The sequence below is a fragment of the Rhodamnia argentea genome, chromosome 2 (genome assembly GCF_020921035.1).
Source record: "Rhodamnia argentea isolate NSW1041297 chromosome 2, ASM2092103v1, whole genome shotgun sequence".
In the NCBI taxonomy this organism is placed as follows: domain Eukaryota; kingdom Viridiplantae; phylum Streptophyta; class Magnoliopsida; order Myrtales; family Myrtaceae; genus Rhodamnia; species Rhodamnia argentea.
The window spans coordinates 17987010-18009879 of NC_063151.1; the positions used below are offsets into that span (position 1 = coordinate 17987010).

General features: G+C 39.4%; 2 protein-coding genes across 4 annotated transcripts; one reads left to right on the forward strand and one right to left on the reverse strand.

Annotated features, from left to right (window-relative positions):
- Window positions 1–4613: 4613 nt before the first annotated feature.
- On the forward strand, window positions 4614–5742 carry LOC125313657 (calmodulin-like protein 5). Its single transcript, XM_048273463.1, has 2 exons — window positions 4614–4982; window positions 5623–5742. Exons 1-2 carry the CDS (start codon window positions 4614–4616, stop codon window positions 5740–5742), a joined length of 489 nt encoding a protein of 162 aa, XP_048129420.1.
- On the reverse strand, window positions 5562–15768 carry LOC115747935 (phosphatidate phosphatase PAH2-like). 3 transcript variants are annotated; one of them, XM_048275179.1, is made up of 15 exons: window positions 15490–15768; window positions 15369–15391; window positions 14375–15291; window positions 13954–14126; window positions 12799–13543; window positions 12106–12398; window positions 11918–11991; window positions 10940–11024; window positions 10547–10633; window positions 10322–10394; window positions 9303–9346; window positions 8706–8834; window positions 8523–8630; window positions 5908–6315; window positions 5562–5786 (listed from the first exon to the last, which is right to left on the reverse strand). In XM_048275179.1, the coding sequence occupies exons 3-14, from the start codon at window positions 15225–15227 to the stop codon at window positions 6259–6261; spliced, it is 2721 nt and encodes a 906-aa protein (XP_048131136.1). In that variant the 5' UTR covers window positions 15228–15291; window positions 15369–15391; window positions 15490–15768; the 3' UTR covers window positions 5562–5786; window positions 5908–6258. The 3 variants fall into 3 exon arrangements, with proteins under 3 accessions (XP_048131136.1, XP_048131137.1, XP_048131135.1); XM_048275180.1 differs by having other exon boundaries at window positions 12799–13531; window positions 14375–15768; XM_048275178.1 differs by having other exon boundaries at window positions 14375–15768.
- Between the last annotated feature and the right edge of the window lie 7102 nt (window positions 15769–22870).

Consider the following 22870-nt stretch of genomic DNA (forward strand, 5'->3'; position numbering starts at 1 on the left):
ATGAGTTTGAACAATTCGTAACCCTCGTGAAGAATCCTATCATGCTTACCATGATAAGCATGCATCTGGTCCAGGGATCTAATGGGATTGAATAACTTCGGATTTATACGGCTGGAACACGAATATGGTAAAGTTCACCACCACACATTACGGGTATCACGCTTTCCTCGGAAAAATTCTCTAAAGAATCATATGCCTATTATACAGCGGTCAATTCAGTTCTAAACCTTTCATTTTGCCAATTCAGTCCAAAATCTTTTGAAGATTTGTCAATTTAATTTTAAATTTTTGACAATTTACTAATTTATTCTTAAATTTTTTGACTGTTTTTTTAAGTTTGCCAGGCTCTCGGAACCGAGAGCCTGGCGGATACAACGTCTTCTGGAAATGTTTCTCTTTTTGCCTACCAACATTCACTTTTGAGTTTTACGGTGCACTGGGACAAAGTTTTGATCGCCAGAGTTCGTCATTCACTCTAATAAAAGGTATAAACCTTTACCGCAATTTGAGCACCCTATTGCGAGCAAAATAATATGAAAAAGTCATCCAAAAAATTATCAACCAATTGTATGATGGTCAATACAATTCTAAACCCTTCAATTATGTTAAATTAGTCCAAAATCTTTTAACAATTGCCAATTTAGTACTTCTGATCAATTTTGGCTAGAAATCGTTGATGTGGACGCCGATCAACTGCGTGGCATGGCCAAAGCCGACATGGATGACGTTGGAATCTTTTTAATTTTTTTTTTTAAATTCTGTTTCATTCTTTTATTTCCCCTTTCTTTTCACTAGTTTTCAATATCAATCGATGGTCACCAGCAACAAGCAATGGCCGTCGAGGGTCTTCTTTGTCATGCTGGGCCTTGCCAGGTTTGGCGAGGGCAAGGGCCAACGAGGGCCATGTCTAGCAAGAGCGAGGGATAGATCGGGTGAGATCAACCCTCGCCCAAACAAGGCAAGCCCTCGCCGGTCACTTCAAAAATCATCCACGTAAGCTACCGCCCACACATAGACCAGCAACGACCATGTCAAAGATTTGCGCCAAAATTGAACGGAAAGATTATATTAGCAAATTGTTAAAATGTTTTGAATTGAATTATCACAATCGAGAAGTTTAGAACATATTAGTCTTCGTACGATATCTTTATAATTTTTTAAGACAATTATCACATAGAGTAGCTGCAACCACAGAGTGTTCATCTTCCAAGGGTACTTCAAGTTAATGAAACTTTCTATGTACTATGACGACCAAACTTTGGTCTCACGGTTCCACTTTCAGAAACGCCGACAACTTTACACGACGGCATTTTCATCACAGGAAACCGGCATGCTGGGACAAGATTTACATTTTCACGAGATCCTAACCTATCGAACTACTTTCATCGTAGTAGATATGTCAATGAAAAACGAAGTTGCCAATCCACGTCACGCTGGTCTAGCGCGGCGGGGCAAAGGCGACGAATCTATGGCAAAGAAAGCTCGCTATGGTAGCCTATAAAATTAGTTCGAAACACTCCTTGAAAAATGTCACACGCCGATTTCCTAGTAGAAAAGGGCATGACATGGCCGTCTTTCCACGCGAAGGATGCAGCCTCAAACCACCCAAAATCCAACTCTCAAAAGTCCCCGAAGACATCGCTCTTGCTCCATTGGCATTAGGAATAGGATCAGCAACTACAACTCAATAAGTAGAATATCTTTTCTAAATAGATCGAGCATCTACCATAATAAACTTACAAGAAGAGAATGAGTTATATATATTTCAACATAACTATATTTGTTGGGATGCGCAAGAGAAGTTCCACATTGGATGATTGGTATGATCTTGAACAGTTAATATATCTTACTTGACCCATAACTCATACGCTTAAGCTTTTAAATGGAGGTGAGTCCAACTGAATATATTGATAGGCTCGGACTTGAGCTCCCCGGACTTCTGTTATGTGCTCCCAATAAATCATATCGGAACCGATGATCGACGCTTGTTTTAGGTGAAAATTGTTATCACGGTTCGTATGGAAATTGCGTGACAAACTATGGAAATTGCTATCGTGGTTTCGACGCTTGACAAACTATGGAAATTGCCATGGTAGTTGATCTGGAAGTTGGTGACAAATTAATACTAGAGTGAAGAATTGGTGTGGCATTAAGCAATTAATATATCATAATTGCAGAGAATTGATATGGTGTTGATCAGCTAATACATCCTAGTTAATCAAGCTTTTGAGTATAGGTGAATTCAACAGGATATGTTGAGAGGCTCGAACTTGAACTCCCTCTTAGCGATCGTCCCGAATATTGCTCACGCTTTTGAGTATAGGTGAATCCAACTAAATATGTTGACATGCTCGAACTTGAGCTCCCTCTTAGCGATCTTCTCGGATATTGCTCAAGCTTTTGAGTTTAGGTGAATTCAATCGAATATGTTGACAGGCTCGAACTTGAGCTCTCTTTTGAGTGTAGGTGGATCCAACTGGATATGTTGACAGACTTGAACTTGGGCCCCCTTTTGGCGATCTCCCAAGACAAAAGGTATCAGACTTTCGCTACGTGCTCCCAACAATATTCATAATAAAAATATTAGACGTCAATGGTCCATACCATTGACCAAAGACCAAACTCCTGATCAAATATCTAGCTATGATCGCACGTCCCGAGACAAGGTGATCAAGATTCCTCTCTTGGCTAGATCTCCACCTATTTGTTGCCGACGGGCCTACAAAATATCCTTATATCAATATGAATACCCATAAACTCCATAACCCTATTCACAGCTATATTGAGCAACACACCAACGTCATCCTATACCAGAATTCGAATACAAAATCAATATCACCAATTAATTTCACAAAACAAAAGGCATAATCTTTCTCAACTCCGTTCATCAAACATAATACATTTCGCAAGGCATTTCTGAAGTCATTTCAGAACTCATTTCGTCAGTTAGTTCGCAAAGGAAGAAATATGTATATAACTTTTACAACACCTTCTATAATACGTTTCTCAAACAATTCTCAAATAACTAAACAACATTAAATGTCCGGTCCAGATTTTATGGAATAAAAATGTTATGTCATAACTCATAATATAGTAAATCCAAAACACAACCCATGGAAGAGATAACACTACTCACCTGAAAATGCCCAAATCCAAACAATGAACATTATTAGAACAACCGAACTCGCAATCCTATCAAATAAGTGAGAAACAGCGTCCAAATCGAGTACTAAGCTACCTAAAATATGAATCGGCTAAACCTAGCTCACTTTTTAATGAAACAATTCATATGCACTATCAAATCGCTCATCCAAAGCGATTATTCAAAGTTGTCCGGACGCGGAGCTCGCACGCGAAACTCTAAAATTTCAATCCGACTAAATTGTTACCTCACATCGACTCCCGCCAAGCCCCACGGCTCCACAACGCCGTAATCCTTCATTTCCATGAAATTCCACAACTTAACAATTCCAAAATCGAACTTCGCAACTTAAATTTCACATGCTTTTGAATTTGAGATCTAATTTCAAAAATTACTCCAATTAGAAGAGCCAAGAGTGCGAACACTTACCGGACTTCGCGAATCGAAGTAAATCCGACTTGGCGAGGGCTATGATGCGATTCCTCTTTTCTTTCTTCCTTTCTTCTTCTTCTTCTTTCCTCTCTTTTCTCCACGTTCATGGGACGAAGTGCACCTTCCTCTTTCTTCCCTTTTATCTCGGCGGTTCTCTTTTTTAAAGTGGCCACTTTTGACCAAGTCAAAATAAGGCAAATGTTACAAAAATGGCTTGATTCTGTTCCCTTCCACATTTTTGAACCGTTTTTTCGCTTACTTCTGTCGCTAAAATATTGACTTGTTGTGATGGTTGAAGTATTTGAAGTTATTCAAGAGCTATCACACTTGACATGAGTGATTCTTTTATTTATTCGTCCGGAGGAGTGTATTTGTTGTAAGAAAACTCTGCATACTGTAAATGGAAGAATCCTTAATTCATCGAAAATAACCGGTAAAGAAGGTCAGTAACTAGGTTAGCTAGGAGCTTTTATTGGGTGCTTTCAGCCTGCCCTAACACACTTCACGTGAGCGGTAGGGCCATCGTCAAGGATTGGTAGATCAAATCTCGACCCATCTAAAACAAGTTGGTCATGACCCATTGAACCGAATCAGAACGCATCGAACTCAGACAGGCGTTCTCACAATCTGACCAATTGCCTATATTCTTGAGGAAACAAGGACATATTTATGAATCAACAGTTAAAACTTTGATATACATCCTTGATATATATTCTCGGCATATCAAATTCACTATGGATAAAATACCTACTTGTGATTCTCATGAAAAGAGTCGTCACAAGTAAGGAAGAATCCGGACACAGTTCGAACAATGACTGAATTAATTCCCTGTGGATCAAATTACGGACAAATCGATTGATTATGATTTTGATGCCAACCACCTTCCATCAGAAAAGGTTTTTTTTTTTTTTTTCCTTTTAAGGGTTAGCCTTTTCATTTGTTGATCATGAAGCGAGATAATTTCATTGGCTTTATGCTACATTCAAGCCCATCAACCCAAACACGTTCCACTTTGAAAGAGATTCCTATGCTTTTGCTTATGGTGGTTGAACGCGACTGGCAATACGACTATAAGAAGCCTGCGCAGCTCCTTCACACTGTAACACTTTGTCATCCCTCGAACGCAGCTCACAAAGACCAGAAACACTTTGCTGCTTCGACAATGGCGATCACACATGGGCGTAAGATGAGCAACGAAGAGTTCAAGAAGTGGCTGGCAACATTTGACGCCAACAAGGACGGGAGATTTAGCAAGGAGGAGCTCCGGCATGCCATCCGGGCCACCGGTGCATGGTTCCCTTGGTTGAAGGCCCACAAGGCAGTGCATGCAGCAGACACCAACGGTGATGGTTTCATCGACGAGAATGAGATGAACACCCTTGTGGACTATGCAGAGAAACATCTTAACGTGAAAATTGTGTAGCCTCTAAGTCCTCTGCTTGAAGGCTGATGCAATAATATCTGAAAGGGTTGAGCTCTCTTGTTTGATATAGAAGCTTGTATGCTTAAGTCTAGTTACTTTGAGTATATGGCAGTTGTACTTGTGTCTGTACCAACTCTAATGAGACATCCTTTATGAGTAACCACTATGGTTGCGAAAAGTTTGGAATAAAGCAAAGAGAAGACTAACTATGTTCTTAACATTTTAACCGCCCCATCCAATTCAGATCCCAAAATTTTGGCGGAACTGATTAAATTTGAGTCACGAGAAGCCAGCCGAAAGATTGATAGCCTTGAACAAAACTAGCCATTAGAAATTCTTGGCTCGTTCAGTCAGCGTTCAACCCCAGTAAAGTTCGAAAGGCATTCTTGGATTGTTTAAATCGAAAGCAGTACGATATCAATGCTCTTGCACATAGAAGAAATTGTCTTACGCAGAACTTACAACTTTTAAGTGCTCATATTTGCAGATCTCAAAAACGATTGGGCGAAACGTGGATGTTAAACCAGATGAGGCTTACCTTCTGACAGAAGGTCATCCCGAGCGTGCTGGAATGGAATGCTGAGAATCTCAAAAAGACTTAATTTCTTGTACATGATTACAACAGGTACGTCATATAAAAGTCTATGACAATGAAGAGAAGATATCTTCACCAGAAGAAATGAATCTCAGGCAGGCGAAAGCAGCTATTGATCAAGATGATAAATCCGTGAATGGCTGCATGTAACAGAGACCTGCAGCTCTTTTCCAGCAGCTTTTGAAGCGTGTATCCTGCAGATCTCAAAATACAAACCGAAACGTGACTATTGCTAATATACCAATCCAAATTCAGAGTTAAAACCCACTCCACCGTCTTAAGTCTGTGTCTAGAGAGGGGCGTGAAAAAACTTACATGATTATTTACATGAGCGAAGCCGAAGGCTCTGAGACTCGAGTATACAATACAGTTAACTGCCAGATAGGGTGCCCCATCTTCCTTTAAACTGATCTTCTCTGGTGATTCATCTTCTAACTGACATTCCTGGTTGATTCTTGATTTCCCATTTCTTATGATACTGAAATTGTTGAAAATGTTCAGACTGAATAAGAACCAGTATCATCCATGATTCCATATATCACAGGGTTAAACGTCAGAGAACAACCTGAACTTCCACCGTAGTATCTGAGATAACAATTGCTAGATTTCAACAATGAGATGGCTAACATCAAATGGGTCTGCCTCTAAAATGCATGGAACACCACTTCATATGTCAATAGCAGGAGAAGGCAGTTTCCAAAAGTTCCATGAGTTATAGTCTTCCTGGAAGCAAAACAAAATGGAAATATGACGAGTCACACCAGAGGAACAACAAAGATTATATTAAATGGTTAACTACCTTCGCAGACTTAAGCCAATAGGATCTGTGGAGTATAAGTCTAGTCAAGTTTTGGTGTCAAATGGTCATTCTTCCTAAAAAAACACATTAAAGGTGTTGAGAGTAAATGCTCTGTTATATCGTGGAAAGGGAAGGATGCTAATCTGCGTGGTGCAAAGGTTGCTTGGTCTGTTCTGTGTACTCCTGAGTGCAAGGGGGGGTTGGGGCTTCGAAATCTTCATTTTTTGGAATCAAGCATGCAGTCTTGAGATGCTTTGCAGCTTGCTGCTTAAATCAGGTTCCCAATGGATTGCTTGGATACATAGTCATCTCCTGATTAAAGGAAGTATATAGCAAGGGGAGGCTCAACCTAATTGCAGCTATGCCTGGAGAAAGATACGATAACCGAGAGTATCCTTAAATCTCATATGAAATATATTGTGTGAGATGGGAAATCTATCTCTTTCTGGTTTGATAGATGGTATCCATTTGGAGCTCTAATGGATATATACTCAGCTAGAACTATCTGTGATCCTTCCCTCCAAAAGTCAGCTAAAGTTGCGGATGTTGTAAATGGAAGAGAGCTGCGTTGGCCAGCTGCAAGAAGGGAGGCACTTATTGGTATGCAAGTTGCTATATGCGGAGTGTTGTTCCCAAACCCTGATGCTTCAAATAAAGTTCTTTTCCTGGGATCTAAAGATGGGAAATTCAATAATCTTGAGGCTTGGAATCTAATTAGGCAACTTGGAAGTAAAGTACATTGGCACAGGCTTGTTTGGTTTAAATCAAGCATACCTAAGCATGGCTTTACAGTATGGTTCACTCTGTTGAATAGACTTCAAACATTTGATAGGTTGAAGAAGTGTGATATTGATAAGAGTATGTGTCTAATGCCAAAAGAAAGGCAGAGTCCAGGTAATGTTGGTTTTTCCAGTGTTCAATTTCTAGTCAAGTTTGGGAGCAAGTTTTGAAACTGTTGAATAAAATAGGCATCAGCTAATTGGAATGTGGAGTACCCTTGGCCTTTGAAGGAAATAAAAGGAAGACATCTGAAGGTGATACTTCTCAAATTGGAATGGAAGGCTTCAATCTACAATGTTTGGATGGAGAGGAATCGAGCTTTGCATGAGCAAGTTAATCCCTGTTTTGATCAAGTCATGGTGGATTTCACTTTTCGCAGTTTGAAATAATCTTGAATTTTGTTGCATGATGGCAAGAAGCAGGAGCAGCTGTCTACTGAAGTAGTGGACATCTGTACAACTTGGAGAGTTGTTATGCATTGAGCTCTGTGGGATTCATCTCAGTCATTAGAAGTTAGTCTAGATTTTCAAATTTCACTTCTGCTGGTCTCAGAAGCTGGACCGGTAATTTTGTGCAATGTTTCTTTAGGCCTTATAACTGGTTGAGCAGAACAAAGTTGTCTTTGTTGGCCTGGGATTGGAAGGGATGTTGTTTTCCCTCTCCAGGGTATAAATAAAATTTATTACCAAATAGGAAAATAAATTAACTTATGAAAGGAGAAAGTTGGGCAAAGGAAAATTTAATTACATAGAATGTACAGATTGTAGGCTCGGTTCACTTTAATAATTGGAACCAAAGTACGAATTAAGAGGAATATTCATACCAGTAATTTGGTCTTTTTGGCCAAAGATAGGAAATTCTTGGTTCACAAAAAGGTTTTGGAGGCTAAACTGTTTGTCTTCTCCATCTTTAAAGATTCCTCGTGGGATGTAGCCTTGTGGTATTTCACCAAAATCATGTCTGTGTTTTCAAAGCATGGATCTCTTTACTAAATTTTGAACTCCAGTTGACTAACCAGGCAATGGTCGATCTCATTTTCCTTCAGTCAGAGTTTCAGTGTTCAATTGAAACAAGAAGTGCAAATGTGTTCTGGTTGGACATCAAAGGGCAATCAATCTAATATTCTACATCTATGTATGTTTTGTGCCCAAAATCTTTTCCTTATGCACTTAACTTTGCAAATTGTAACATATATAAGTTAAACAGGAAAAAACTGTGGATAACTATCTATGGTGAAGCTGTGTTTACGTAGTGCTCGAAAGGGTAAGCTAACTGAAGCTCTTCTCCTTTCAGCTGCTGGTTTATAGAGTCTGAAATTATAAGTAAAGATATTTAAGTTACAGAAGCAAACCTGCTCCGGTGAGGACCGTGAAGTCATCGCCGGAAACATGTCATTAACGAGAGCATGAATAGATGTATATGACTTTGTGTTAACATGATGGTTCACGGCAACCTCACCCTGCAAATCAGATTCATCGAAGAAATTAATGCTGTACTGCCATGAGATTCCAATTAAGCGAAGTCATTAAATCACCTTGGGGTTGATTATGAAAATTTTTCCTTTTGGTATTCCAACTTTGAGGTAGCTGATTTCATCTGTGTCTCTGTTTCCAAAACCAGCATAGAATGGATTGCAATCTGAGGGAAACAATGACTTGATATCCTAGAAAGTATTGGAAGAAAAGCAATGAAGCACAGAGTCAGAATAGACTGATAGAAAATCAGCTCTTTTCTCGCTCAAGCAAAGGATCTGCCTTTTTCTAGTTACTGGTTTATGGGAAGTCACAGATAAGTGTTCGGATAACTACATGTTAAAGGAAGAATGAAGAAAGATTCCTCATAGAACTCATTTTGTATGCTGAAGGAAGAATGAAGAAAGACCCTCCTGAGTGTGTACATTGTTTTTACGCCACATAAAGTTCACAAAAAGAACCATAATTACGAGATATCACATGCTTGCACGTGCGCACATGCACATGCCAAATGCACAGAGAGAGGAAGCATGATAACGTGTCGAACTTCTGAACGGGCTAGTGACAGAACAGTTTCAAATGCATAGAACAGAGTATAGCATCAAAGCATTTTGGACAAGTAAATTGTATATTTCAACATGAGACTGGGAGGAACTAACCTCTAAGCATGCTATCTTAAATTCATGAGGACATCTCCTCACAACTGAAAAAACAGTGAAATCAGGTGAATTAGGAAACAGGAAGCAGATAGTAAATATGATAATGACAGGTGAGCATCATTCAGATCAGTTATGCTCGTGATCTCGACAGGAGGAGATAACTGGGAATGTGTTCATTGTTAACAGTCGCACATCTGGAAGGCCATGTTGCAGGACTGTCTTTGCTTGGATTGTTAATAAACAATTGTGCTGGTGATAGCTAGAATGCTATGCATCAAAGAATCAGGTGGTTCCATAAGAGAGATCAAAGCAAATCAACATCAGATGACATTGTGTTTGTGGAATTATTTCTTAAAAGAGATAACCAAAGAAGAAAAATTGGTACTGCAAATAATCCATGGGAATGAATCCTCTTCCTCTCGCCTAAGCTCAAGCATGTCTTGGACTTGATTGGCTTGTGCTGTGCTGCGTAATGCCTTTATGGTGTGTGGAGAAGGTCGAGTGAGTTCGTTTTTTTGGGAATTTGATGAAGTTCAAGTTGAAGTGGAGATGTTTATGTTATGACTTGATAATTGGTGGACCTCCGCCCAAATTGTTGCATAGTTTGACATTTATCTTAGTTAGGTTATTTGAATGCTCTAGTTAGGTCTTTGTTAGAGGTCTCTCTTTAACTGTTTCTGTTATATGAAGCACGAGCAAAAGGCTGCATTTTCAAAGCCAAGTTTTTGCGAGAATTCTATTACTTTTTTTTTTTTGGTCGAAAAGAGTTCTTTTACTTCATGTGATTCAATTTGGTACAATGAATTTTTATCCTCCTTTGGATGTGGACGTCTTCTGGTGGTCGAAACACAAAAATTGGTATGTCGTTTCTCTACTTTCCACAAATCTTAACTTGTCTTGCCTCTTTCTGTTTCACTGGTTTTGCATGTAACGCAAGTTTTGCCATACGCCATAAAGCAACCTCGAGAGCGCACATCTATTTCAGCAATTAACCATAATTATGCATAGGAGTGAGATACCTTCTCGAAATAAAGAAGGAAAAATTCCATCAGGAGATATTACAACAGGTCCATCTGGCAAGGCATTGCCATCCTGAAAAAGAAAGAACTCAAATTTAAGGAAGACATAACTAGCGAGAGAAGAAGAGGTGCCACAGTGGTCAGGTGGAAGAGAAACTTAGTGACAAATATGTTCGACAGATCAACCTTGAGTGGAAAGTTAGGAACAAAATTACATTGAAATACCTGTTTAAGGTTGAATAGAAATTGCCTAGTCAGATAAGCCTGAGTTATGGAACGCGCACTAAGGAAAAGCAATTGATATCCATTTTCCTGAAAGGAAGAACAAGGTTGGTACGTGAAAGGTAATATTGGACGACTTATAATCCATACAAAATATAGGTCTAATCCTTGGTATCTAGGCCTGATTGCTGTCATAATCAGTTATTCACGGGATCAAGCTTATGCTTTGAAATGAACTTTTCAAGAACAGTGGCATCATGTCAAAATTCTGGACTAAAGATGCTGCCCGACATTCTGAGAACTATTTTGACTTCCAAAATTATAAGATAGAAGCAACTCCATAGCTTCCTGAAAGTAAAACCTAATTCACAAGAAAGGGTAAAAAATGCAGCAAACCTTAATAGCCGAAAAGAGACGTGCAACACCTGTATGTGACCAATCTACCCCAACCAAAGGCATGAACTGTCCTAAAACGTCAGACCTGTTAAAATTGAAAATTACCACCAGTGAGATAAGATCACCCTTGAAAAAATGTCTACTTCAAGAAGGGATGATTGGAGGGGAAATCGAAAGAAACAAAAATTTTGAGATAAGTACTGGTACGAAAATATGTTATAATGTTGCGAGAGCTGAGGCATCGGCCACAAGTCAAGACCCAAAACTTAATCTGCCGAACTTGGTTATGAACAAGAAAAGCATTGACAAATATATTTAAGCTCCAGCACATATAACTTTTAGTCAAGTGATCTCAATCATTCTAAGAAGGCAGTCCATGCTCCAAGACAAATTAATCGGGCGAAAGCACTCTCATTTACTTTGATCACAGTTTGGAACTACAATTATGGTGACAATAATCAAAGATGTTCTATTGCTCAAGTATTATGGCACCGATAAGTCGGAGATCGTCTTTTTGACGGGCAAAAGAGGCTAGTTGCCAAACTAATGAGACTGACTTATGTGATGACACCTGACTAAATGCATTCTCCAGAAAAGCAAGATGATATAGGTTCCTGTTGGTCCAGGAGACAATGTAAAGAGCATAAGCAATACTACCCAAATGGTGAATGGTGGACATAAGACAATGGTCTAATTGTAAAAGCGCGTTGGCTTGCATCTGGGTATGTTCAAGTCCCAAACCAAACTAACAACACAAGAATTTAATACATATCTTTGGAAGCGTGATTGTGGAATTTATGCAAATAGTCTTATCACTCGTCCAACATTAATTCAATTAACAGTTATATTGTCCCCTAAAACTAGGAAACAGCACCAGAATATTCGGCTTAGTTTCATGATTGCAGACGAACCTAAGAAATCTGAAAAAATAATTAGCCCACATAGCCCTTGCTTGATATAACGTTGTAGTGGCCTTACTTGGTAATGGTGCCATCGACATCGGAAATAATAACACGATCACTCCATTTCCATAGATAGATTTTGCAATCAACCTGTTCAATTGTCCATTGTTAATTCTGATGGAGTGATATTGCTTTCTTCCTGAATAAGGAATTGAAAGAATTCTCTAGGCCTCGTGTTCAGAAGTGTCAAGGTGCAAAAGTGACCTGCTGCTCCCCCAGCATTGCTGTGGAGAAGGTGAAGGTAATCGTGTTACTCCCTTCCCTCAAGTTCAGTGATGCCACCTGTTCAGATGTCGGGGTATTCACCCTGAACATCTTTTTCCTATACTTCGGCTTTGGTGAAGTTTGATCTCTATCCGTACCATCAACACTCTTTGAAGCATGCTCAGGATCAAGCCTAAGTGAACTAGATTCATCATCGGCTAATTGGCCATTAGGGAAAGGAGAAGCAGCATCAGCACCCATCTGTTCCTGTATCTGCTTGGAAACAGGTGCTTCTGCAAACAACATATCATTGGTGACTTCCATCCAATTTTAAAGTTACGGGGAATTTGATAGATGCTTTTCTTGAATAGCCAGATCAACATTTTAGAAGCAACTCATGCAGTAATAAAGCAAGTACATCCACAAGGAAGTACTTATTAGCAGGAGAACCACACTTGATGAAATAAACCGGATATAATTGGCTGAACACCCATTTAAATCAGTGTTGAGAGAGAGAAGTAACAAGGCCTCCTTTAATTTTGACTTTGAATGTAGTTTCACAAACTACTGGCTTATGACAACACTTGAGAGTAATGCCAATTGTCTTACCAACTTCAGGAACAGCAGCTACGTTGGTGCTCCCACCTAAATCCTGGGAATCCTCAATATGACACAGTTCTAAAGGTAATTTATCTTCATTGCGGACACCAGTATTCCTGATGTCAGAGTCCTCTCTGTTCGGCAATGGCAGATTCTCAAACTCAGAATCCAAATCCAAAGAGTGGCTTAGGGGATAATGCCAGCCATGTGCATCCAAATTGTCGAATTCGGACTTCATGTTAGGCAAGGATTGTGCTTCATGTCCGAGTTGCGTCTCATCGGTCTTACCACTTCTGGCAATCTCAGTGGAAACTGAAATGGTTCTTGACCTTTCGTCTGCATATTCAGCATCAATTGATCGGTCAAAGTTGTCTGATATAACAAGCAACTCATTCTTCACATAAATTAACATGCCTGCCGTCTCAAAGAAGCACTGTGGATTCAATGAGAGATTTCTTTCTTTGTCAACAGGAACCAATGTTATATCTTCCCCTGGAGTGACCTCACTGACTTTGGACTCATCAAGGCCACCCAAAGGAAATTCTCCAGTTGAATTATCTTCTGTCGGAAAACTGGGTTTTTTTGTCAGAAGAAAACCACAATATGACCCATTGTTATTGTCAGTCTCTGAACTGAGTTGGAACTTGCTTGTTTCATCAGTAGAACTGTTTTGACCTGCTTGGCTAATCCTGCCACTGAAAATGGAGACGCTACAGATGCTTGGCGATTCTGTTTGCTTGACGGAACCATATGTGATGCTGGTGTCAACTGGATCAAAAGTTTCCAGTATTGTGATTGTATCTCCGTGGCGCATCTCCATAAATTCCTGCATACAGGATTAGACACAGCTAGAGCATTTTTCTAGATGTTCTCTTGAACTACCCAATCATGCAATATACAGTGGATTAATTTCAAATTGAACTCAAAATTGCACTTATGCATGTGTGAGAATTATGTTGAGTTCTTGGTCTAACAAAAGTTCTGATTGCAGCTTCAGATACTAAATTCAAAGAAAACAAGTATCTCAAATATGATCAGCCAAAATCAACCAAACTATAGAATGGAGCTGACAGAATTTGGAAGACAAGCATCATTAGTCTAGTAATACCACAAAATTGTTTTCCCTGGAGCTCGCGGCAGTATCCTTACATTCATTGACGTTATGGAGAATATCGTATCCAAGAATCATTTATGGACTAAACTCCGTTTATAAAAATAACAAATAAAAAAACTTCAGAAGAAAGTTACCTCAGCAATGCTATTGTTATTTATCAGTACTGCTTCCGGATGGACATCCCTGGTTTCTGTGCTATCATGGTGCAATATTTGATTGGATCGCTTGCTAGAGGCACATAAGTTCTCCGAAGTTTCAACAGTGAAGGAATGAACTCCATATGTTTGCTCCTTCAATATATGACTGCCTGGTTGATTAACATACTTTCTTTAAGACAACTTGATCCAAACTCTACTAGTCACTTACTTCGCGTTTAAACTTTACTTCAAATACTAAGTACATAAGACCAAAAAAGGCAAAAAGGGGAAAAGGATTCAACAGTTACAGCCATGCTTGCAGCATTAGCGCCAACCACCCAATGTCCTTTGACATTTTGAGCCAGTTCTCAATATTACATCACAGCGTTCATCCAAAGTACGCAGTCTTTCGTCTTACCTCCAGTGGATGTAGCAATGCCCTCTGCAATGCCATTCAAATATGAAAGTTTTCCATTAGCACACTGGACAGTGAAGTCCGTATTTTCAACAGACTGCACACTCATGTTGCAGGAAGCAGCTTCCTCATGCGATGGGCCATCCGTTAAACTGCTTTCTGGGTTACTGTGGACGAGGGACTCCTTGCAACTTGGCTTCTCATCCACATTAACAATTTTACTGTCAAAAGTAGCAGGAGCAAATGCAGGAGATAATCTTTTCCTGAACTTGAAAGAGATGGACCAATTCAACTCCAGAAGTTCAGCTGCAATCTCTGCGCTCTCTAATGGACCTCTCCTTATGACACCAACGCCAACCTCTTGTTGCCTGGGACCATCAGTCCCCATCGATCTGCATTCTGAAACAAGCCCAGAAGCTCGTGATTGGCAAGAACGACTTCTGGCCATAATGTTCTCATTTCCTGCGTCACGCAGAGTAGACCCTTTAGAATCAAAACTGCGACTTCCCGACATCACCCAGGAATGCCCTCCTCTCTCTCCACCCGAAGGAAATTTCTCGTATGATTCCCCTTCTTCTTCATCCGCTTCCTTGAGGAAGTAGGCTTGCCCTTTATGGTTAAGATACATGTGGAAGTCCGCCTTGACCCCATTGACGCATATTTTGACAATCTTCTCTTTTGTCTTCAAAACCCCCTGGAATTTCCCGAAGCAGACGTACCAAGGAGAGGATTTGAAAGTACCATCAGGCTGTTCAACTACGATAATGTCTACTGCTCCACCGAATGGATGGAAGGGGCCGGAAACAATGTACACACCTTGCGATATGTACCTGCCTATCGTCTCCACGGCTTGCATCTCCAAGCTCTTATATCTTGCTATTCAATCGATCATATTGAACTTCGAATCTCGGTACCAACTAACCAACTATAGGTGACCCTGAGACTTCATTTCCTTCAGGACAATGGCCTTGTGCATGCATATCCAAATCACTGACTACAGCTAACAAAACTCTTCATCACCCCATTGGCAAAAGGATTTGCGAAACCCGCGTGAGTAAGTTTCTAATGTCAGCCCCGAACCGGGAAACCGTCCACAAGGAATCAAACAGATAATGCACCTCTATTTAAAAAAGCCAGACAAATCACACGCTCGAATCAAGATGATAAGAGAGGCACCGGATGAATTTTGCGGGTTGATCCAGGGGGAGAGATGAAGAAACTTTCCCCAGAAAAGAGGGGGGCGTTCTTCACCAGCCTACACCATTGGGAGGTGCACGAGCACATACGCAGGCAGTGAGAGAATTCGATTCGTGCTGGACCGTTCACCTCTCTAACGGTTTTCTTGCGACCCGGCGAGCTCAAGGTCTTAGAAAATGGCGGGGTTTCAGGGATAAACTTGTGTACGGGACACACGTATCCTAAAATGGTCGGTAGTGTTTGGCCCAAAACTTACGAAACTTTCGTCGATCAAGTCCCTAAACTTTTAATTTACGGCATCCGGCTTCAAATCTTATTAATTGAAGCCGAGATGTCCATCCGAGCCCACAATGAGTTTGGCCTCAAATTTTTTTCTTTTTCGTTTTTGCCACTATGCAAACAGAAAAAATTCTCGAAGATGAAGATCGTAACCCAACATCAAGCAATAAGATTCCCCGATATGAATGCTGCACTCGAGATTTTAAAGTTAAGGCAGCTCTAATTAAATAAAATTGTAGCCGGAGGAACATGATTAGTTTAATTGGCCAAATTTAAAGACTTGACTAGAAAAATTGCATGACAATAGATATGGATAAGTAAAATTTTCATCGCAAGGTAAAAGTGTCCGTCCATCTATTGGGAAAAAACACGAAGAAGATAAAGCATAGCACCAAAATTTGACCCAAAAAAAAAAAAATTTTGCACGAGGTGTTTTTCTTACAATAGCGGCAAAATGCTATCGAAACGCCACCTATGAATTTCCAACTCTAGCATCATATCTGCTCACAGTGACAGAGAAAAGGACGACGCTTCTTCTTCCGAGTACCGAAAGGGTTACAGATACTTCTAATTCTATTTTCAGCTCTTAAAATTATCAAGATTTAGAATTTAGGCTCCGTCAATTTTGCGAAAAATGAGGTATTTCTGGAAAATATTTTCTAGGGAATCATTTTTCAAGAAAATGACAATATGTTCTAGTGTTCATTTGAAACCCGAAAATGAACTGAAAAATACTTTCCGTCGATGGGTATGAAAATCGAATTTGATTTTCATCCGTGCACTCCTTTTAATAATTTCTTTTTTTTTCTTTCCTTTTTTGTTTTCTTTATTTCCTTTTTCTAATTTTTCTAGTCATTTTTAAAAAAAAGTAAATTTTAAATGTTTTTCTTTTTCCTTTTCTCTTTTCTTTTTTCTTTCTTTCTATTTCTTTTTTCTCCTTCCTCCACCGTGATCGGCCACCGATGGTTGTTGGCAAGCTCGAGGTTTGCCGAACTGGCCTTCGCTATAGCCAACACCTGGTCGAGGAAGAAGGAAAAAAAGAAGAAAAAAAAAAAGAAAAGACAAATAAAAAATAATTAAAATAAAAATAAAAATAAAAAAAAATTATGAAAAATTAAAATTATTTAAAAAATAAATAAAATTAGAATTTTTTTAAATTAAAAAGAAAAAGAAAGGTGAAGAAGTGTAGAGGTGATCGGTTTCTGGTCCGGTCTGGTTCTCCTCAAGATCCGGAACATAACCGGTGGTCCCTATTCCTAATTTTAGGAATTGTGGACTGGATCGGTCTTGTTCCCTGGAAGTCCAATGGGACCAGTAATCTCAAGAGACAATCAAATACTGTGAACAATGGAAACTCGATGCTTAAGGAAAATTCATTCTAGATCCATAACTTAAGCAGCCTCATTACTCAAACAAACATCCACAGAAACGGAAACTCGATGCTTAAGAAAAATTCTCAAACTCAACTGGCAAGTCCCCACGAAAGATACAACTAAGGGCAAAGCAAGAACTCATCAAACTGCAAAGCAAAGAACCAAAAAGAAAATGAACATATCTATCATCCAAAAGAGAGAAATTCGCTCCGCAAAGAGCAAAGCTAATGCAACCGAGAGAGCCCTTCAAAATCAAACAAACTACATCTACAAAAACATATCTATCATCCAAGAATCCACCAACACAAAAACATAAAACAAGACGAAGCTCGTCTTCACACCGAACTCACACCCTACATAAACGGGTACGAAACTAACCCAGTACGAAACAAGACTCGTCGGTCTCTTTCGGGTGAGACCCCATCAATCCAGACCGTCAAAAGAAGCAAAGAAACTGAAAAGGAAGAAAACAGATGAATTTTCTCGGCCCGGTGTGAAATAGCAAATGGGATGAGAACTAGAGGACAAACTACTCAAACAAATTGAACTATGCCATTTGAGTCCAGTGGGACCGGTAACCTCGTGAGACGTGTGAGAGGCCACAGGAAGAAAGTTTAGAAAGAAAGAAGGGAAACATTAGATTTAATATTTTATTTATAAAATTCAAAAAAAAAAAAATCTACCAATGCGGATCGGGCAGTTCAATCCGATCCAGTTTTGTAATCTTGGAACCGGGAACCAGACCACCTAGCCACCTATTCCAATTTTAAGGTTTGGGAACCAGACCACCATTCTCTAGAATCAAGAACCGTACCGCCGGTCTGGTTCAATCCGGGAGGCTTCCGATTCGATCGATTCGATTTGCTCACCCTAAAGAAGTGGAGGGAGAAAAGATGAGGCAAAATGATTCATCTCTTCAAAAAGAGGAAATCATTTTTCCCATTTTTATGATGTTTTTTCCATTGACGGAAAATATTTTCATAGACTAATTTATTTTTCGTGGACTGAATGTCGGAATTCCGAAAAACATTTTAGCCTTAGTACTTAAATTGAAAAATTACCGATCAGTCCTAAATCTATTGTACAGATGCCAATTTAGTCATAAACTTATTTGTTTTGCCAATTTAGTGTTAAACCTTTCCGCAAAATTCAACCGTAATCCTTTTGGTCAAGTTTCGCCGGAAATTACTCATGTGGTGGTGTGCCGCGTAAGAATGGTCATCACCGGTCATCTACGTGGGAACCCTCATGTCAACAATTTCGACGAAACTTGGACGAAAGGACTACGTTGGAATTCCAAGCAAAAGTTTAGAATTAAATTGGCCAAATAAAAAAATTTAAGATTGAATCGACAATCATACAATATGTTTAGAACTAGTTAGACAACTTTTCGTACTTAAATTTCAGCAGCTACATTTCGATTTTGCCAAACAAAACCTCAGCGTACCTACTGCATAGATGTTCGCAGAAATCGCAGACCAAACCGAGCTAGAGAAATTTGACATGTCTTGATTTCTCCATTAGTTGGTTCCATTTCGTGCAAGGAAAGTTGGAGTATAGAATGATTCTGTTCGGCTTCTGTCGATCCAAAATGTAACCAAAATTGGAAAACTTACTGCTTTTTACTTTGAGTTCGCTTAAACTAACTACATGGAAAAAAAAAGAAAAGGGTATCATTAATCTGGCGTGCTTTTTCATTATGGTTAAACAGGTCTGCTAAATAAATGATAGAATCAATTCATGGAAAAATTACCAAAAAAACTTAAACCTATTGTGTTTGTGCCAATTCAATTCCAAACCTTTTAATTTGGCCAATTTAGCTCTAAATCTTTTTCACAATTTTCCAATTCAATCACAAACTTTATCAACATCAACATCACCTTTATCCCAAGCTAGTTGGGATCAGCGGTCGATGAACCTAAAAATAAATAAAATAAAAGCTCAATCACAAACTTTATAATTATGCTAATTTAGTTCTAAACATTGTGATGATTGATCAATGTAGTCCTAAGCCTTTTTGACAATTTGTCAATTTGATCCTTCCAACCAATTTTTGCAGTAAAATGTTGACCATACAATATTTTGTATTTTTTGAAATTTTCTGAAATTCTATTCTTTTTTCCTTTCCTTTTTTTTTTCTTTTTCTCTTTTTTCTTTCCCCTTTTTTCCAACTCTTGGCGGCAGAGGGCGCAGCTGTTGCCGACCCTCGCCTCTGGCTGGTGAGTATCGGTTAGCAACCTCAACAATCAAGAGTTGGAAAAAAAAAAGAATAAAAAATTCAAAATGTACAAAAGAGTAAAAAATGCATAAAAAAAAAAAATTTCACGTCGGTCTTGGCCTTGTCACATAGGTAGTCGATACTAACTAGAATACCTCGTCGGGGACTTTTGGCTAAAATTGATTAGAATGATCAAATTGGCAAATCATCAAAATATTTAGAACTAAATTGGTAAATCGTACAAAGGTTTAGACTAAATTGGTACAATAGGTGAAGAAAATAATTGGTAAATCCTCAAAAGATTTAGGACTAAATTGGCATAAGTTCAATAAGTTTAGGATTTTTTTAGTAATTTTCCCCTCAACTCACTCTTGACAAAGTCATCTCATCTTGATTAAAGAAATGATTAGCACAGTGCAGTTACGCCATCGCATGTACATATATAGACCATTAGGGCCAGCTGAGTATTATTAGTTTCTGTTGAATGGATTTTCAAAAAGAGAAGGCTAGTGACTCGGTAATTTGATCTTTTGTACGAAATACGACACATTATTGGAAGATATAGCTGAAAGGCATTCTTGCTATCTGGCAAAAGAAATGGGACAATCCTTGGAGTTTGGCAATTGTATAGACTATTTCTATTAAAATATGTCTCGAATTTTGAGCCCGAAGCGAAATTGTGAATATTCTGAATTAAATATTTGTGGATGATATATGTAGGAATTATATTTTCTATTCCACAAGAAGCCAAAGTAAATATTTGGATTATGTTTGATTACTCAAGATAAGTCCATATTTTGTAGACTACGGAAATCTAATTTCCGAGTAGTCGTCGGCTTATAAACAAAAGGGAGGAAGCTTGGATTGCAATTGGAAGAATTACATTGCGTGCTGGACGTGGACTTCTTTTCTCATGATGGCGTTGATCAGGAAAAGAGATAATCCTAGCTGGACTTGCTTGGTTGACTTGGCCAATAAAAGATAAGAGCAAATTGAAGACACAAATTAATCCCTACAGAAGTGGTTTTCTTTTCCACATGTGCCCAGGTTGCATATATAATAGCAAGCGATAACTTGGTCGTTGAGTATCGCTGAAGTGCCACGTATGTGAGTGCTTGTGCGTGGCTTCGTGCTGTTCATCCGACTTGTGAAGTTTTTGTTCGCAGAATTGCATCAAGAATTCAAGTGTCGAAGCCGATTAAATCTTAAGGTTAGATTTGTGTAATTCCTTTGCGAGATTGAGAGATTATTTCGTTAGGAATTGAGGGCTAAACACTGTATGCGTTCTTGGGTGTAATTGGGGCTTGGGAAACACTATGAGCGTTTGAGTAACTAGAGTGTGATCTGTAATCTCCGCGTATCGCTTGTTCTATAGTAAAATTCGTTGCTGCTCTCTCTGTGGACGTAGGTCTCTACGACCGAACCACGTACATCCGGTGTCCGATTTATTTTCTTGTTCTGTCTATTTATTGTTCGATCACTTGATTCCGCGCAACAATTGGTATCTGAGCCAGGTTTGTCAAGTTGAAGCGAATCGATGGCGATAGAAGAAGCAAAAGTGAAAATCGATAGATTTGAGGGGAAGGACTTTGATTTCTGGAAGATGTAGATTGAAGACTATCTATATCGGATGAAGCTGCACTTGCCCCCGTCCGGGGAGAAACCAGAGATGATAAAGCAAGCTGATTGGGAATTGCTAGATAGACGAGCACCGGGTGTTATTCGAAGCGACGTTGGCTCGTAACGACCCGTTTAATATCATCAAAGAGAAGACCACTGCGGGTTTGATGAAAGCCCCGTCGGATATGTACGAGAAGCCCTCTGCGATCAACAAGGTCCATCCGATGCGACGTTTGTTTAATTTGAAGATGAGCGAAGGTGCGTCTGTTACTAATCATATCAATGAATTCAATGTGATCGTTTAGTCAATTGAGTTCAGTTGATATTGACTTTGAAGATGAGGTATGTGCTTTGATTCTATTATCCTCATTGCTTGATAGCTGAAATACTACATTACTCGCTGTTAGTAATTCCTCTGGATCAACCAGTTTAACTTTTGATGGGATTCGAGATTTAATTTTAAGTGAGGACATCCATAGAAAAGAATGCGGTAAATATGTATCTACCGCTTTAGTAGGTGAAAATAGAGGAAGAACCGATACTCGTGATAGTAGAAGTAGTATGAACTCGAATAGACGCAGTCAATCTAGGACAAGCGGTCTTGTCTGTTGGAACCGTGGCAAGAGGGGGCATCTTAAAAGGAATTGTTTTAAGTTGAAAAAGGAAACAGGCAAAGGAATTAGAGTTGAATCTGCAGATGATGTTGCAGCTGTAGCCGATGATTCCGATGATGTCGATAGGGCTTTTTTCGTCACCGAGAATTCGTCATTTGACATATGGATTATGGATTATGGTTGTTCTTTTCATGCTACACCAAACAGGAACTGGTTTGCTACTTATCAGTGCACGGATAGTAGTAAAGTGCAGTTGGGGAACAACACCGAATGCGATGTTGTGGGTGTTGGTGATGTTAAAATCAAGATGCATGATGGTATTGTGAGGACATTGATCGGAGTAAGACACGTTCCAGAATTGAAAAAGAACTTAATTTCCTTAGGTGCCCTAGATTCATTTGGATGCGGGTATTCTTCACAAGGTGGAGTTCCGAAGGTTGTTCGAGGTGCTCTTGTGATGATGAAAAGAATCAAGCATGGTGGTCTGTATAAACTTCAAGGTGAGACATTGAGAGATTTCGCTCTGGAGACATCAGCATCCGTTCGAGAGTCTAATGACTGCTCGAGGAAGACCTGGGTATCTGTGCCGAAGCACAAGTTGATGTTATTGTCGGGAATATGCGATCGAGAGCTTTTATTGAGACAAAGACCGGTAAGTCGATCAAGCATGTGCAAATTGACAGTAACATGGAGTTCTGCTTGAAGCTGGTAAATAAATTCTGCATGACAAAGGGCATAGTGAAATACCGCACTAGTGCCGGTAGATCACAACAGTTTGCAGAATTAATGAGTAGAACATTACTAGAGACAGCCCGTAAAATAATCTCTAGTGCTGGTATGGCTAGAAGAGTTCTAGCGGATACGCTTAGTATGGTGAGCTACTTGATGAACAGATCTCCATCGATCGCGATCGAATTTCGGATTCCCAAAGAAGTGTGGTCGAGTAACGTTGCTAATTATTCTATTTTTAGAATGTTTGGTTGCCCATGTTATTATCGAGTAAGTGATAGTAAGCTCGATATGAGGGCAACGTGCATATTCCATGGCTATGCACAAGGTAAGTGGGGTTATCGGTTGTGGTGCTCGAATATAAATTCACCTATTCGCAGTAGAAAAGTTACCTTCGACGAGTCTCCAGTACTTCGGGCTAGGAGTAATTGTAGCGGTGTTCATACGGATCCGGACGGTGTTCAGCTTG

Excerpts from the sequence above, each read along its gene's own strand:
- LOC115747935 (XM_048275179.1), bottom strand. The coding sequence starts at position 15,227 with ATGCAAGCCGTGGAGACGATAGGCAGGTACATATCGCAAGGTGTGTAC. Across the intron at positions 11,025-11,917 it reads GTCGATGGCACCATTACCAA|GTCTGACGTTTTAGGACAGT; the intron begins GTAAGGCCACTA and ends CAATTTTAACAG. Across the intron at positions 10,395-10,546 it reads TTCTATTCAACCTTAAACAG|GATGGCAATGCCTTGCCAGA; the intron begins GTATTTCAATGT and ends TTTCTTTTTCAG.
- LOC125313657 (XM_048273463.1), top strand. The coding sequence starts at position 4,614 with ATGGTGGTTGAACGCGACTGGCAATACGACTATAAGAAGCCTGCGCAG. Across the intron at positions 4,983-5,622 it reads ATGCAGAGAAACATCTTAAC|GTACGTCATATAAAAGTCTA; the intron begins GTGAAAATTGTG and ends TGATTACAACAG.